This window comes from Marmota marmota, unplaced genomic scaffold, assembly GCF_001458135.2.
Source record: "Marmota marmota marmota unplaced genomic scaffold, marMar, whole genome shotgun sequence".
NCBI lineage: Eukaryota > Metazoa > Chordata > Mammalia > Rodentia > Sciuridae > Marmota > Marmota marmota.
In genome coordinates, this window is record NW_026000016.1 from 23,272,110 (window position 1) to 23,287,414 (window position 15,305).

Here is a 15,305-nt window from a genome sequence, read left to right on the forward strand (position 1 = left end):
CCTTAGCCCATGTCTTTCCTGTTTTTTTCTTGGTTCAGTCTAGTTGGTTAATTTTGTTGATCCTTTCAAAAAACCAATTTTGTTTTTCTGTTTTCTATTTGCTGCTCTAATCTTTATTATTTCCTTCCTTTTGCTTATTTTGAATTTGATTTTTTTATAGTTTCCTGAGGTAGAAGATTAGCTGATTGATTAGAAATTTTACTTTATTTAAATATAGAATTCAGAGTTATAGATTTCCCTCTAAGTACTTTAGGTATATTGTGCTTTTGTTTCCATTTTTCTAAAAGTATTTTAAAATTTCTCTGATTTCTTTCAATCATTGGTCATTTGTAAAATTTCCACATAATTATGAACATCTCAAATTTCCTTTTGTTGCTAATGAATTCTAATTTAATCCTTTTGTGATCAGAAAACATACTGCAAATTTAAAATTCTTATAAATTTATTGAGACTTGTTTCATGGTTTTGCATCTGGTCTGTCCTTGAGAATATTCCAGTTTTTTTTTTCCAGAAGAATGTGTATTTTATAGTTTTGGGGTGAAGTCTTTTATCATGTCAACTTAGATCAAGTTATTTTATAATATTGTTGATATTATTTATACCCTTGCTAATTTTATGTCTATTCCCTCTGCTGATTATTGAGAATGGTAGTTTTGAAGTCCTACTACTGTTGTAATTGATTACTTCTCCTTTAAATTCTTTCAGATTTGGCTCCATGTATTTTTGGTGCTTTGTTTTTAGCTGTGCATGTTTATAACTGCAATCCCTTTCTGACCCTTTTTATAATTACTATATGTTTATTTTTGGTTTCAGACAGTATCTCCTCCCCTGAATGTCTGCTTTGTCTGATATTAGTACATCTACTCCAACTCTCAAATGGTAATTGTTTGCATGGATTCTCTTTCTCCATTCTTTCATTTTCAATTATTTTGTGTCTTTGAAGCTGTTGACATAGAAGTCACATTTTAAATTTTTTTCTTTTAAAAATAAATAGAATCTTAAAATCTTTCCCTTTTTATTGGCGTTTTAATGCATTTATATTTATGTCATGGTTGACATGGTTTGATTTTTGTTGGCCATATTTTTGGTTTTTATATATCTCCTTTTTTCATCTTTGTTTCTCCTTTAGTACTTTTTTTTGAGTTCAACTGATGTTTTCTAGAGCTCTATTTTAATTCTTTTTTTTAAATTATAGTTTTTGGGGCTTTTTTGTATTTTTATGTTATAATTAAAAACTACTGAATGATATTGTAAATAAATTAAAAAGATTAATATAGAAAATTACACGTGCCACGTATACAATGAAGAAAAGATTAGTATCTGAATAGATAAATAATCCTACAAATTGATTAAAGAGATAACACAGAAGAAAAAATAAACAAGAGATATAAATAAAATAATTCACAGAAAAGGAAATGCAAATGTTCAATGAGCAAATAAAAGATACAACTTGTATCTGTTTCTCTGCCCCCACAGTAATTAAATACTCTCCCTTAGCAGCCCTTAGCAATGGCTGGAGTTCCAGCATAGATGTCCCAATTACTCTGGCGAGAAGTCAGCAGTTAATCTGATCGAGAATCCCTATCACATAATTAGTTGTTTCTCTCTTGCTACCTTGATTTTCTCTTTGTCTTTGATGTGTCTAGGTGTGAATTAACTTGTGTTTACTAGAATTTCTTGCTGTCATTAAGCTTCTTGAAAGAATTTTGGGCATGTAAATGAAAACACGTCTCACACACACACACACACACACATCAGGGATTGAACCCCAAGGACACTTAACTATTGAGCCACATCCCCAGCCCTTTTTATTTTGAGACAGGTCCTTACTAAGTTGCTGTGGTTGGCTTTGAACTTAAAAATCTTCAGCCTTCTGAGCAGCTAGGATTATAGGCAAGTGCCAATGCACCTGGCTTATATCATGTTTTCTATCACTTCGTATTTCTATTCTTTTATACAATATGTATATTTTGGTATATCTAGTGTACTTAATGGTGTCTCTAAGGTTCTGTGTTTTTTTCCCCAGATTGAATAATTTTTATTGCTGAATGTTCAAGTTTGCAGATTCTTTCTTCTGTTATCTTAAATCTGCTGTGAGCTCTTCTAATGAAGTTTTAATCTCATTTATTATCATTTCCAACCCTGGAAATTCTATTTTAAAAAATAAGTTCTCTCTCTTTATTGGTATTCTTTATTTGAAAAGTCATTGTTGTATACTTTAATTTTTAATATATGTATATTCCTTTAATTCTTTCATATATTAATAACAGCTGCATTTCCAGATGTCTGGCAAGTGATCTCTGGATTACCTTCAAGAGTTTCTGTTGACTGCTTTTTTCCCTGTATATAACTTACACTATTCTGTCTCTTCCCATATCTTATAATTTTTGTTGAAAACTGAACATTTTACATAATAAATTGTCTACAAGAATCTTTTAACCCATACCTTAAATTGAAATACTAATGTTTGTTTTCTTATATTCTTTGTTAGTTCAACAAGACAATTCAGTCAAACCATATAATATTTATGTTAAAAAATAACATGACTTCTTCTTTTACTTGGTTACCTAATTAAATCAATGTCACCAGGTTATTCTCTAACCTAGATCATGACTGGCTCATTATTTTTAATATCCTGCAGGTTCTTCATTAAATCATTATGCTTCTTCCAGTTGCTCCTTCAACCCAGAAGTCCCAGTTGCTAGTTCAACCTCCAAAATTAAAATTACTGCTTTGCAAAATTGAACCCCTGTGTTACTTTGATCCAGGACAAAAATCTATCTTGGATGCTTATGTAGACAAAATAGTAATAAGGTCACAGACTGGGGTTGTGGCTCACTGGTAGAGTGCTTGCCTAGCATGAGCAAGGCTCTGGGTTTGATCCTTAGCACCACATAAAAATAAATAAATAAAATAAAGATATTGTTTCCAACTACAAATAAAAAATAAATATAAAAAATAGTAATAGGATCAAGAGAAGCAGGAATTTGTCTTTTTAAAAAAATTTTGTATTTTCAGTAATGGCTCTTGACAGTACAGATGGGTTCAGGAGAATGATGATATAGGAATTTTTAAGAATTCAACTTTCCAGGTGAGTGTAGGCTTTAAAAAAATTACTCTGAAAATATTCTGAGGAATTTAACTATTGAGGACTTTCCCTAAATGTACTTATTAGAAAACAATCAATTTGCTAATAAAAAGGGGTCACTTTGTTGTAAAAGAAGTAAATCAAGAATATATACCCTTTGGGAATAGAAAAATAATGTTAATAATTGAAATCAGAGGGAAAAAATCAGCCCTTTTAGAACTTGTGTTATAAATATGAAGACAGATAATAAATAAAATTTATATGCAATTTAAGCTCAGATAATATGAAGAATTGGAATGAATCAAAGCAGAATAAGGGGATAAAGTGGCCCAGGCTGAGGAAAGGGGCATGATACTTTAAGTAAGAGAATCAGAAAAGACTGTTTCTTGGTCCAGGTGAAGATGACGGCAGCTTAAAAAGGGTTGTAGTTGTGAAGATGTAGCAAAGTGGGCAGACTTGAGATACATTAGAAAATTGTATTGCCAGGATTTATTGATGAATGTGGAGTGATGGAAAAGCCACAAGATGGAATGACTCAGTTTTCTGGATATAGCTGAAGAGACGTGGTGTTTCCATTTACAGATGGGATCAGTTAGTGAAGAATAGCTTTGGTGGTAGAGAAAAATTACTTTGTATTTTTTTCTTAATTCAGTTTTCTAATTTTGAATTAATTTCATATAATCTTCCTGTAAATGTTTACTTAAATAAAGGAGTGTTTAAATAAAGCTTTAGCTGTTCTGAATGTAAGAACAAGTCCTACTTGGGAAAAAAAAGACATATCTAAGGAACTAAATAGTTATAAATAAAGTATAAAAAGTAGGCATAAATAATAACTTAAACTGTTATAAACAGTATGATTTTTATAATTGGTTATATATCTTAGATTTATTTAGCTCTCCAAAACTTTTTCTTTATTTGAAGTATTCAGGAGTTTTCTAAGAATTTAGCTCCCATATGTTCTCATGAGAAGCAAAATTTTGTGCAAAGCCTCATGTTTCTAAGTCAATATTTAAGTTAATATACTTTTTTAAAATAAAAAAATTGTATTTACTTAGAAGCATTCAGAATGTCAACGAAACAGCTGCAACTTTTTTCTTTAATTTTTGCAATTACACTGTGTTATTCAGTTAACAGAACAACAATTATTTCATATAAGCTGCATCAGAGACAACTGAAGATGAAAAACTATCATCCCCATATATAACTAATTTTTGCTGTGCACCAAGAAGAACCTGCTTTAAATTTCTATGCCAATTTACAACCCCTTACTGTACCAGGCAAAGTTAATGGCTATTGAAAATACCACCAGGACAAGGCTCTCTAAAGACACATTCAATAGTGTGTTAACTATACAAAAAAAAAAAAAAACAGACACTGTACAGTTTAAAAACCAATCTTACACAGCGTAACATTTCAATTTTTTTTCTTTAAAAGGAGTGAGTTGTGTACAGTGGGGTTAAATGCTTTATAGACAAGGAAAAAAACCTACTCTAGAACCAACTTACTCGTCATCATCATCATCTTCATCTGTCTCCTCCTCTTCATCTTCCTCATCTTCCTCCTCTTCCTTCTTTTTCTTGCTTTTTTCAGCCTTGACAACTCCCTTTTTTGCTGCATCAGGTTTTCCTTTAGCTCAGCAGGCAGCAATATCCTTTTTGTATTTTTCCTGCAGCTTAGCAGCTTTCTTTTCATAAGCCTTCTTATCATCTGCAGCAGTGTTATTCCACACCTCTCCCATTTTCTTTGCAACATCACCAATGGATAGGCCAGGATGTTCTCCATTGACTTTGGGGCAATATTCAGAACAGAACAAGACGAAGACCCATGGAGGCCTCTTGGCCTCCTATTTCCCCTTTAGGAGGGAGATAGGTTTTCATTTCTCTTTCATAACAGGCCTTGTCCACCTTTGCCATATCTTCAAATTTTCCTTTCTCTTTAGCCAACATGATCTTCCACCTCTCTGAGCACTTCTAAGAAAACTCGGAGAAGTTGACTGAAGCATCTGTATGCTTCCTCTTGTGCTCCTCTGGCAAGTTTGCACAAAAAATGCATATGATGACATTTTGCCTCTTGGCTTCTTAGGATCTCCTTTGCCCATGTTTAGTTATTTTTCTTCAGCAAGCACAGAGTCACCCAGTGCCCATCTGGCTCTCACTTGCCCCAGTGCTGTCTATATGGAGCTCAAAGTACTGCAATGGCTGTCAAGTTAATGTACTATTTTGATGTCAGGATCCACCTGCATAGATACCATATCTATGCTGGGATACACTAGAAGCTGTGCCAGATCCATTAATTTTTATTCATGTCAAATACCTTTCCAAAACAAATAACATTTATATGTGATATCAAATTTCTTGTGCAAACTAGCAAGGAAAAGGATCCTGTTCTATGACTTAATTACTGTGATTTTTCAAAAGTGGGTAAATTAAACTTCAGCTAGAAAGATGACTTTATTGAAGTTTCTTAATTTTTATTTTGCAAACTTAAAAACACTGAAAATCAAGTGCTGTGGCACATGCCTGTTATTCCAGCAGTTCAGGAAGATGAAGCAGGAAGACCAAAAGTTCAAAGCCAGTCTCAATCACTTAGCAAGGCCCTAAGCAACTTAGCAGGATCCTGTTTCAAAAATAAGGGAGGGTGTGTGTGCTGGGGATATAGCTCAGTGGTTTAGAGCCTCTGGGTTCAATCCCTGGCACCAAAAAGAAAACAAAAATTAAAAGATTTAAATTCATACCAGTAACATATGACTCCCTGGTTGTCGAAGGACCCTTGTAGCTCTTATGACATGTTCTATAGCTTCCTTGAAGAACACCATGGAATGAGGAATCTAGCAGAAGAAATGTGATAAACTGATCATAGGTGTAGAAAAATCAGATGTGTGTTATGGTTTTATACACAATAATATGGGAATGAGAATTACTATTCTAGTAATCCAGTGATTTGGGTCCAGTTGGCTGGTGTACATGCATATTTAGGAAAAGTATATTTTCACAATGAGGATCATCTCTACGCTAATATTCTAGTGAGCAGTTTTGAACAGCCATCAGGCTGAGACAAGAAAATGAAGAGAACCATAGTATCTAGGCTGCTTTTCTGTTGTTCTGTCTTGGCAAGTGGAGCAAGCGGTGGAAAGTATAGTCTTAGGAAACTGATTTATGGTGCTGATGGTTTTGTTATTTCTCTGTTTCAGCACATCTCTGCCAACAACAATGCAAAAGATGTCAAGAGAGTCACAACCATTTTGCTGCTCCTTGTTATTCTGAAGCCTACTGTCACACTTGATTTTTCATCTCTTACCTTAATTGACTGTTCACTCAACACTCTACAGCCTCACTTGTATACCATGTCTTTAAATTATATACTATTGAGACAAAATAAGGTGAAGTAATATAAGACTGTATTTCTAATTGTTTACCTTGAAATCTGAGGGCATACTTTCCCTCCTTTGGACTCTTTCTCTCCTCTCTCTCTCTCTCTCTCTCTCTCTCACACACACACACACACACACACACACACGTGCGCACGTGCACGCACACACACACACTTCTTTAAAAATTTGATATAATATATATGTATATATGTGTGTGGGCATACAAATATTTACATATGTAACAAACCTTAAATTTTTATGTAGTATATGTTTTACCTCCAAAGATGTTGAACCCAACTTCATTTGGAATTCTTTAAGTATGCTGGCAAGTTTATCATAGTCATTAGTATTCTGATAGATTTTTTTTTTAAGAGTCTTGTTTATATCCAAGAAGTCCACAAATACAGTTGGGTCATTCATCAGGTTTTCTGGAGTCCACTTAATCTATTGTAAGACAAGAATTTAACATTATCAATACAGTACAATCCTACTTGTTATCAAGACCAGTATATCTGTAGCAGAGACATTCCTGGTACAGTGAGTCTAGGATTCAGGGGTTGGTAACATTTTTTGTGCTATAGACTCCTTTTGACAGTGAAGCCTGTGCATTCTGCTCAGATTAACATTATAAAATGCATATAATGAAAGATAGGGGTTACAAAGGAAGCCAAATATACTAAAATACAGTTCTATCTAAAACCTTTTTGAGGTTCTTTGGACCCTGTTGGGTGTGTGGGAGACTCCCCGCTGAAGTTAAGTTTCTGTCTAGCGAGAACATCACCAAATCCCTTACTCCTCCCCCTCCTCTCCAAAGGGCGCCAAGAGGAAGAGCACCAAATTCAAAGGTTTTCTCAACCAATCCCCGCTGGACACAGTGTCTGCTCCCAGTTCCTGAGTCACCCTATCAATCAGCACCCGCCACATCGCCTATGCAACCCTTCTTAAGCTGAAGCTTGCAAGCTCATGTTCTCTGCCCTCCTCCTCTCTGCCCTCTTTTTTTCTGCTCTCTTCCTCTTCTTTCTCTCCTCTCCTTTTCTTCCTCTTCTTCCTCTGTTCTCTTTTCTCTCTGCCCTCCTCCTTTCCTCTCTCTGCTTTCTCTCTCTTCTTTTCTTCCCCTTCAGGCAGCCCCCCAGTAAAATCTCTTGGTTGAATCTCCATCTCAGGTGAGTCACTTGCTTTTCAGACCCCAGGTTAAGAACTCCTGGAATTGGAGATATCTGGCAGTTCCATTGAGAATCTGGGAAAAGGAATTTCACTGCAGACCTGCAAGTTTCCACACTTGCTTTGCTGGTCCATTTGGCAAACTCTTGCCTGTCTTTTATACCAAGATCATGAGTTACTTCCTCTTTGAAAGTCTGACCATTTTCCCTTCCTCAAAAACCAGGTAAAGTTGCTTTCTCTTCCTTTGTTCCACCAGAGTTGTGTGTACAGAGATGTCATAACACCTACAGAAAGGTATTGTACCCACTGAGTTGCAAAATGTTTGGAGGCAGGGTCCACACTAGTTCTAGTAGTCTTCGGATTTATGTCTTTGGTATCCAGCACTGGAAATTCCTGATGGGCATTCAGAAGATGTTTATTTAGCAAATGGTAAATGAACATTGAGGGGTGGTATGGTAGATGGTTAAGAGAATATCTGGCATCAGATATCCTGGGTTAGAATAATTCTTACTGCTGTGTAACCTTGGGCAAGTTCTCAACCTTACTCTGCTCAGTTTCATCTGTCAAATGATGATAATAACAGAACATACATCATACAGCTGTTATGAATAAAGATGAAAATGAGTTATGATATATAAAGCTCTTAAAATACTGCCTGGTATAATGTATTACATATTATTTTATTTTTAAAAGAGCCTATCAACAAATTAATTTATAAATTATTCACAGGAATAATTTATTTATTTTTTGGTACCAGGGATTGAACTAACCACTCAGCCAACCACTGAGCCACATCCCCAGCCCTTTTTGTTTTTTATTTTGAGACAGGGTCTCGCTAAGTTGCTTAGGGTCACACTAAGTTGCTGAGGTTAGCTCTGAACTTTTGATCCTCCTGCCTCGGCCTCCTAAGCCACTGGGATTACAGGTTGTGCCACTGTACCTGACACAGGAATAATGTATATTCTTATGTTCTTAATGAAGATTTGATTAATATGGTCTTTGAGTTATTGTAGTAGCTCTTGCTATCTCTAAGGCTGATCCCTGCTGGATAAAACCTGGCTCCTATAAATTTGCTTGCTCCTTTTTTATTGCTGTACATCTATTCCTTTGTATGATAAAGCCTCAAAATCAAATTGTGCTAGGTACTGATGGGGAGTTGTTTAGGAACTTCTAGGATAATAATAATCTCTCTTTAAATCATTATTTTACCAAAGTTTCTCCAACCCTTCATTCATTCCTTATATATTCATTCACTGCAGATGTATTTATTGAACATCAGTTGGTGGGAGGATGCCAAGTTCTGGGGACTCAGAAAGAGATAGAAACCAATGACTCTGTTCTTATGGAACTTGTAAACTAGAAAGAGATATGAAATTATATTATCATAATGACAGGAAAGACAGGGAAATCCCATAGGCCTATAAAACTACAAAGAATGGGAGTTTAATATAGAAAGGGGGTGGTGTTGCTCAAAAAAGACCACAAAAATGTAGAAAGCATGAGCTTAATTAAACAAGTATTTTTAATTGACAAAAATCATAGTTCAATATACTTATGAGGTACAGAGTAATGTGGTTTATGAATACAATGTGAGGCAATTAAATTAATTAACATATCTATCACCTCAAATACCATTTTTTTTGTGGTGAAAACACTTGAAATTTATGCAGTTTTTGAAATGTATAACACACTATTATTAACAAAAGATCTAAAAATATCTTATTCCTCCTGAGGCTTCATTTCCTTTGACCACCTTCCCCCTCCCATTTCTCCTAGCTGTTCTACTCCTGCTTCTGTGAGTTTGATTACATTAGATTCTACATGAAAGTGAGAACATGTGGTATTTGTCTCTCTGTGCCCGTTTTATTTCAATTAGAGTACGGTTCATGAGCTGAGTCTTGAATGATGGCCAGGATTGATGCAAGAGAAGGTTGTAAAGGCAGAGGCCACAGAGACCATGCCGCCTTCTGGTTGGAATATGGGGGTTAGATGTTAGATGTTCGTATTCTGTCATGGGTGAGGCTTAGATAGTCTCACCAGTCACTGGAGTAGGGAGCATGAGGGCGGGGCATCTTGATTGTAGAGAAGGTGCAGTGGGTGGAGACTGGGAATGGTTTTACACATGTTGAGTATGAAATGCCAGGGTAATATGAGATGGACTTAAAAGTTAAACCAAAGTCACATTCAAAAGTTCAGGCTCTTTTCACCAAACCAACTGCCTATATTTGAAATGCAGATATAAAGTTTATTTTTTTTTAGTATTATGATAGTTTATATTTATTGAATACTTACTACATGTGTCAGAAATGGTTCTAAACATTTTATTTAAATTAGAATTATTAATTCTTGCACAGTCCTATAAGGTAGGTACAATAATCATACTTAAATAGAGATTAGGAAATCAAGCCAAAGAGGGGTCACTTGCCCATGGAATCAGGGCTCATAAGTGGGGAAACTGGACTTTGGACTTAGGTAGAACCTGTGTTCGTAATCTCTATGTTCAACTTTCTCTCCAAGAAAAGGGCAGAAAAGTGAAAAAAATAGAAGAGTTGGCTGAAGATTCTAGTGTCTGAGTGAAGGAAACTAGTGACAAGATGACCCTGCATTACCCAAAGCAGCTCCAGGGAGGTAAGTGAAGAAGAGCCACATACTGAGTTGAGCCCTGGAAGATTCTAGACAAGTGAGTAGAGGTGGTGGTGGGTGTGGACCTGGAAAAGGGATTACCCTTAAGTCCTTAATGGAAATTTTGTTTTACCAGATATTAAAAAAAGATTGGAGGGAGAAAAAGGTGGTGGGAAAGATACTGATCTCCAACCAAAACAAGCCCCGTGTCTTCCTTCAAGATTTTTTTTCCCTCTCCCTCTCCTTTCTCCCACCCTCACATCCCCAATATATGTGAAACCAAGTACTTTGCATGAATTAGGATTTTCAGGACTGGGATGTCTGAATAGTATATTACAGTTGTGTTGTATATTCTTTTGTTTCCCACCAATTTCTGCTATTTTAACATTTAAAAATTTTTTTCTTGATATATATATATGTGTGCTTGTTTTATGTACTTTACCGTCTTTCCACTTACTTGTCTACCCAAAATTAATACCTCTCCCTTTTCCTGCTACTAAACTTCCACTTTAGATTTTTCTTTCACACTTCCTAAGATATAACAACTCTATATACTCACCTCCTACCTCCTCATCATATCATCCTACTCCTCACTCCAGGTTTTTTGTCCACCATCAGAAACTGTAAACCCTTTTACAAACCTACTGAGTATATTGTAGATAAAAATTGAATTCACCATTTCTTTACATTGAGACCAAACTATAAACGTCTTATTAGCAAATATTTGTTTTTAGGGTGTATATTGTTAACATTGGGATCTGATAACATTGCCCTTCACCTCAAAGGAAAGATATTGGATCACTACAGGGGCACTATGAGCCTATAGGGTAAAATGGTAATGCCTTGGATCCACAGTGCTAGAAGGGAAAAGACAAGGAAAGAAAGTGCCCCAAACAAATCAAGATATCACATTATTAGAATCCATGGCCAGCACAGCAGAAGAAATTACAGAGAAGGAGTTCAGGGTGTACATAATTAAAATGTTCTGCAAATTAAAGGATGACATAAGAGAGCAAATACAGGCAGCAAAAGATTATTTTGACAAAGAGCCACATAAACAAATACAGGAAGCAAAAGATTACTTCAATAGGGAGCTAGAGATTCTAAAAAACCAAATAGAAATCCTTGAAATGAAAGAAACAATAAACCAAATTAAAAGTTCAATTGAAAGCATCACCAAGAGATTGGACCACTTGGAAGACAGGACCTCAGACAATGAAGACAAAATAGATAATCTTGAAAATAACGTAGACCACAGAGTTAAAATGGTAAGAAACCATGAGCAGAACATTCAAGAAATACAGGATAGAATAAAAAGACCAATTTAAGAGATCTTGGGATCGAGGAAGGAATAGAGTTCCAAACCAAAGGAATGAGCAATCTATTCAATAAATAATATCAGAAAATTTTGTAAATATAAAGAATGAATTGGAAAACCAAATCCAAGAGGCTTACAGGATGCCAAATGTACAAAATCACAACAGATCCACACCAAGGCACATTATAATGAAAATGCCTAACACACAGAATAAGGAGAGAATATTAAAAGTCATGAGAGGAAGAAATCAGATTACATATAGGGAGAAACCAATTAGATTATATACATATTTTTCAACCTAGACCCTGAAAGCTAGAAGAACCTGGAACAACATATATCAAGCTCTGAAAGAAAATGGATGCCAACACTATAATCTTATAGCCAGCAAAATTAAGCTTTAGATTTGATGATGAAATTAAAACCTTCCATGATAAACAAAAGTTAAAAGATTTTACAACTCAAGAGCTTGCACTACAGAACATCCTCTGCAAAATATTCCATGAAGAGGAATTGAAAAACAACAATGAAAATCAGCAAAGGGAGGTATTACACTAAAGGGAAAACTAATCAAAGGAGAAACCAAGTCAATATATATATTTATATGTTAAATATAAAAAATAAACAAAAATGATAGGGAATAGAATATAACCCTGAATGTTAATGGCCTAAATTCACCAATCAAAAGACATAGACTGGCAGACTGGATTAAAAAAATACCCAACAATATGCTGCCTCCAAGAGACTCATCTCATAGGAAAAGACATCCACAGATTGAAGGGGAAAGGTTGGGAAAATTATACCACTTTCATGGACTGAGGAAGCAAGCAGGGCTCTTCATCCTCATATCAAATAAAGTAGATTTCAAGCCAAATTTAATCAAAAGGAATAAAGAAGGATAGCTTAAGGGAACAATTCATCAACACAACATAATAATAATAAATTTATATGCCCCAAACAATGGAGTGTCTACATTCATCAAAAAAACTCTTCTCAGGTTCAAGAGTCAAATAAACTCCAACACAATAATTCTGGGTGAATTTAACACATCTTTTTCACCACTGGATAGATCGTCCAAACAAAAGCCGAACAAAGAAACTATAGAACTCAATAATACAATCATTAACTTAGACTTAACTGACATATACAGAATATTTCAATAACTTAGACTTAACTGACATATACAGAATATTTCTTCCTTCAATGAATGAATACACTTTCTTCTCAGTAGCACAAGAAGCCTTCTCTAAAACAGACCATAGATTATGCTACAAAGCAACTCTTAGCAAATATAAAAAAGTAGAGATACTACCCTGTATCCTATTAGATCGTAATGAAATGAAATTAGAGATGATAAAGGGGCTGGGGTTGTGGCTCAGCAATAGAGCACTTGCCTAGCATGTGTGAGGCCCTGGGTTTTAGTCTCAGTACTGCATGTAAATAAAATAAAGGTCCATTTACAACTAAAATAAATATATATTTTAAAAAAAGAAATCAATGATAAAATAAAAGATGAAAGTTACTTCAACACCTGTAGACTAAATAATATGCTGCTGAATGAACAATGGGTTGCAAAAAACATCAAAGAGGAGATTAAAAGATTCTTAGAGGTGAATGAGAATGGGCAATGTACTGAAATCTCTGGGACACTATGAAGGCAGTACTAAGAGGAAAGTTCATTGCATGGAGTTCATTCCTAAAAGAAGAAAAAGTCAACAAACAAATGACTTAACATTATATCTCAAAGCCCTAGAAAAAGAAAAATAAATCAACACCAAAAGCAGTAGAAGAGAGGAAATAATTAAAATCATAGTTGAAATCAATGAAATTGAAACAAAAGAAACAACTGAAAAAATTGACAAAACAAAAAGTTGGCTCTTTGAAAAAATAAATAAAATTGATAAACCTTTAGCCATGCTAATGAAGAGAAGAAGAGAGAAAACTCAAATTACTAACATCCACGATGAAAAAGGAAATATCATCATGGACACTACAGAAATATAGAAGGTAATTAGAAATTATTTTGAAAACTTGTGTTTCAATAAAATAGAAAATACTGAGGGCATTGACAAATTTTAGAGTAATATTGAAGCAAGATTTGAGGATAGGTAGGTAGTGTAGTTAGGTAAATCGGGTCTAATATCTAGTAAGATAAATAAAATGGAGGCCATTATTGAGAATGGAGTCCAGGAAACCAGAGCAGCACTTGGGGAAATTGAAATGTTAATGTCCCCAAGGCCTGGAGCCCATCCTAAGGAACTGTTAATGAAACAGCTCCCAGCAAACAGGGAGGTGCTAATCAAAAGCTGCCCCAGGCCCTTCCTGCCCAGATTACTCCTTAAGCCCTCCTATCTCCCACCTTTTGAGCCTACCCACCTGCATTCTATCACTTAAAGATAAAGGAAACAAAGGACAGGAGTGTGGGAAAGCTGAAAGAAGACCTTAGCTATAGAAAAGGAAAGACCTCCCCCTTCCACAGATTCCGCCTTTTGGGTCCTCTTCTTCCTCTGGGGAGAAGTCTTTTCTTCTGTCCTTTAATAAAGCTTCTACTTTCCACTCTATACTTGCCTCGGTGTGCTTCTCTGGTGTTATACTTTAGCATTTCGGGAAGCAAGGACTCGTCACTGTAAATGGCAGTAACAATATATTTGCCCAAATTGAATCAGGATGATATATACAATTTAAACAGATCAATTTCAAGTGATAAAATAGAAGACACCATCAGAAGCCTACCAACCAAGAAAATCCTGGGACCAGAGGGATACACAGCTGAGTTCTACAAGACCTTTAAAGAAGAAATAATACCAATATTCTTCAATTTATCTCAGGGAATAGAAAAAGAGGGAGCACTTCCAAACTCATTCTATGAGGCCAATATCACCCTGATTCCAAAACCAGGCAAAGACACATCAATGAAAAAAAACTTCAGACCAATATCTCTAATGACAATAGATGCAAAAATTCTCAATAAAATTCTGGCAAATTGAATACAAAAACATATCAAAAAGAATAGTGCACCATGATCAAGTGGAGTTCATCTTAGGGATGAAAGTTGGTTCAACATACAGAAATCAATAAATGTAGTTCATTACATCAATAGACTTAAAGATAAGAACCATATGATCATCTCAATAGATGCAGAAAAAGCATTCAACAAAATACAGTACCCCTTCATGTTCAAAACACTAGAAAAACTAGGGATAACAGGAACATATCTCAACATTGAAAAGCTATCTATGTTAAGCTCCAGGCCAACATCATTCTAAATGTAGACAAATTGAAAGCATTCCCTCTAAAAACTGGAAAAAGGCAGGGATGCCTTCTTTCATCACTGTTATTTAACATAGTTCTTGAAACACTGGCCAGAGCAATTAGACAAAAGAAATTAAAGAGATACACATAGGAAAAGAAAAATTCAAATTATCACTATTTGTTGATTGTTGCGTTGTTGCGCGCGACTTCTTGCCCGCAAGAAAGACGCAACCCAAGAATCTTCTTTCAACAACTTTATTCAGGCCCCTGATAGTTCTTCTTCTTACTCCGAATCCCCTCGGATGCCCCTCCCAGCCTTAATAAAGCATCTCAAGCCCCAATGCAAAGCAGCCACGTGGAGCTTTCTCATAGAGTGATGAAAAGTCATGCGCCAACTCTCCCAAACAAGGAGTTGTTTGTCACAAACCACAGCGGAGCCAGCGCCATCATGTAATGGTGACCATAATTTGCATAAACGGCAGAAGCGGCTCACCACA

At 35.3% G+C, this 15,305-nt stretch overlaps 1 protein-coding gene across 1 annotated transcript in view; it reads right to left on the reverse strand.

The window, feature by feature from the left end:
* Nucleotides 1-15,305, reverse strand: part of Dnah14 (dynein axonemal heavy chain 14) — a gene marked incomplete at its 5' end in the record, with an annotated part of 341,751 nt that overhangs the window by 115,418 nt on the left and 211,028 nt on the right. Inside the window, 2 exons of the mRNA XM_048809786.1 lie at nucleotides 5,823-5,915; nucleotides 6,735-6,902. Coding sequence (XP_048665743.1) covers nucleotides 5,823-5,915; nucleotides 6,735-6,902 — 261 coding nt within the window. The remainder of the gene's footprint in view (nucleotides 1-5,822; nucleotides 5,916-6,734; nucleotides 6,903-15,305) is intronic.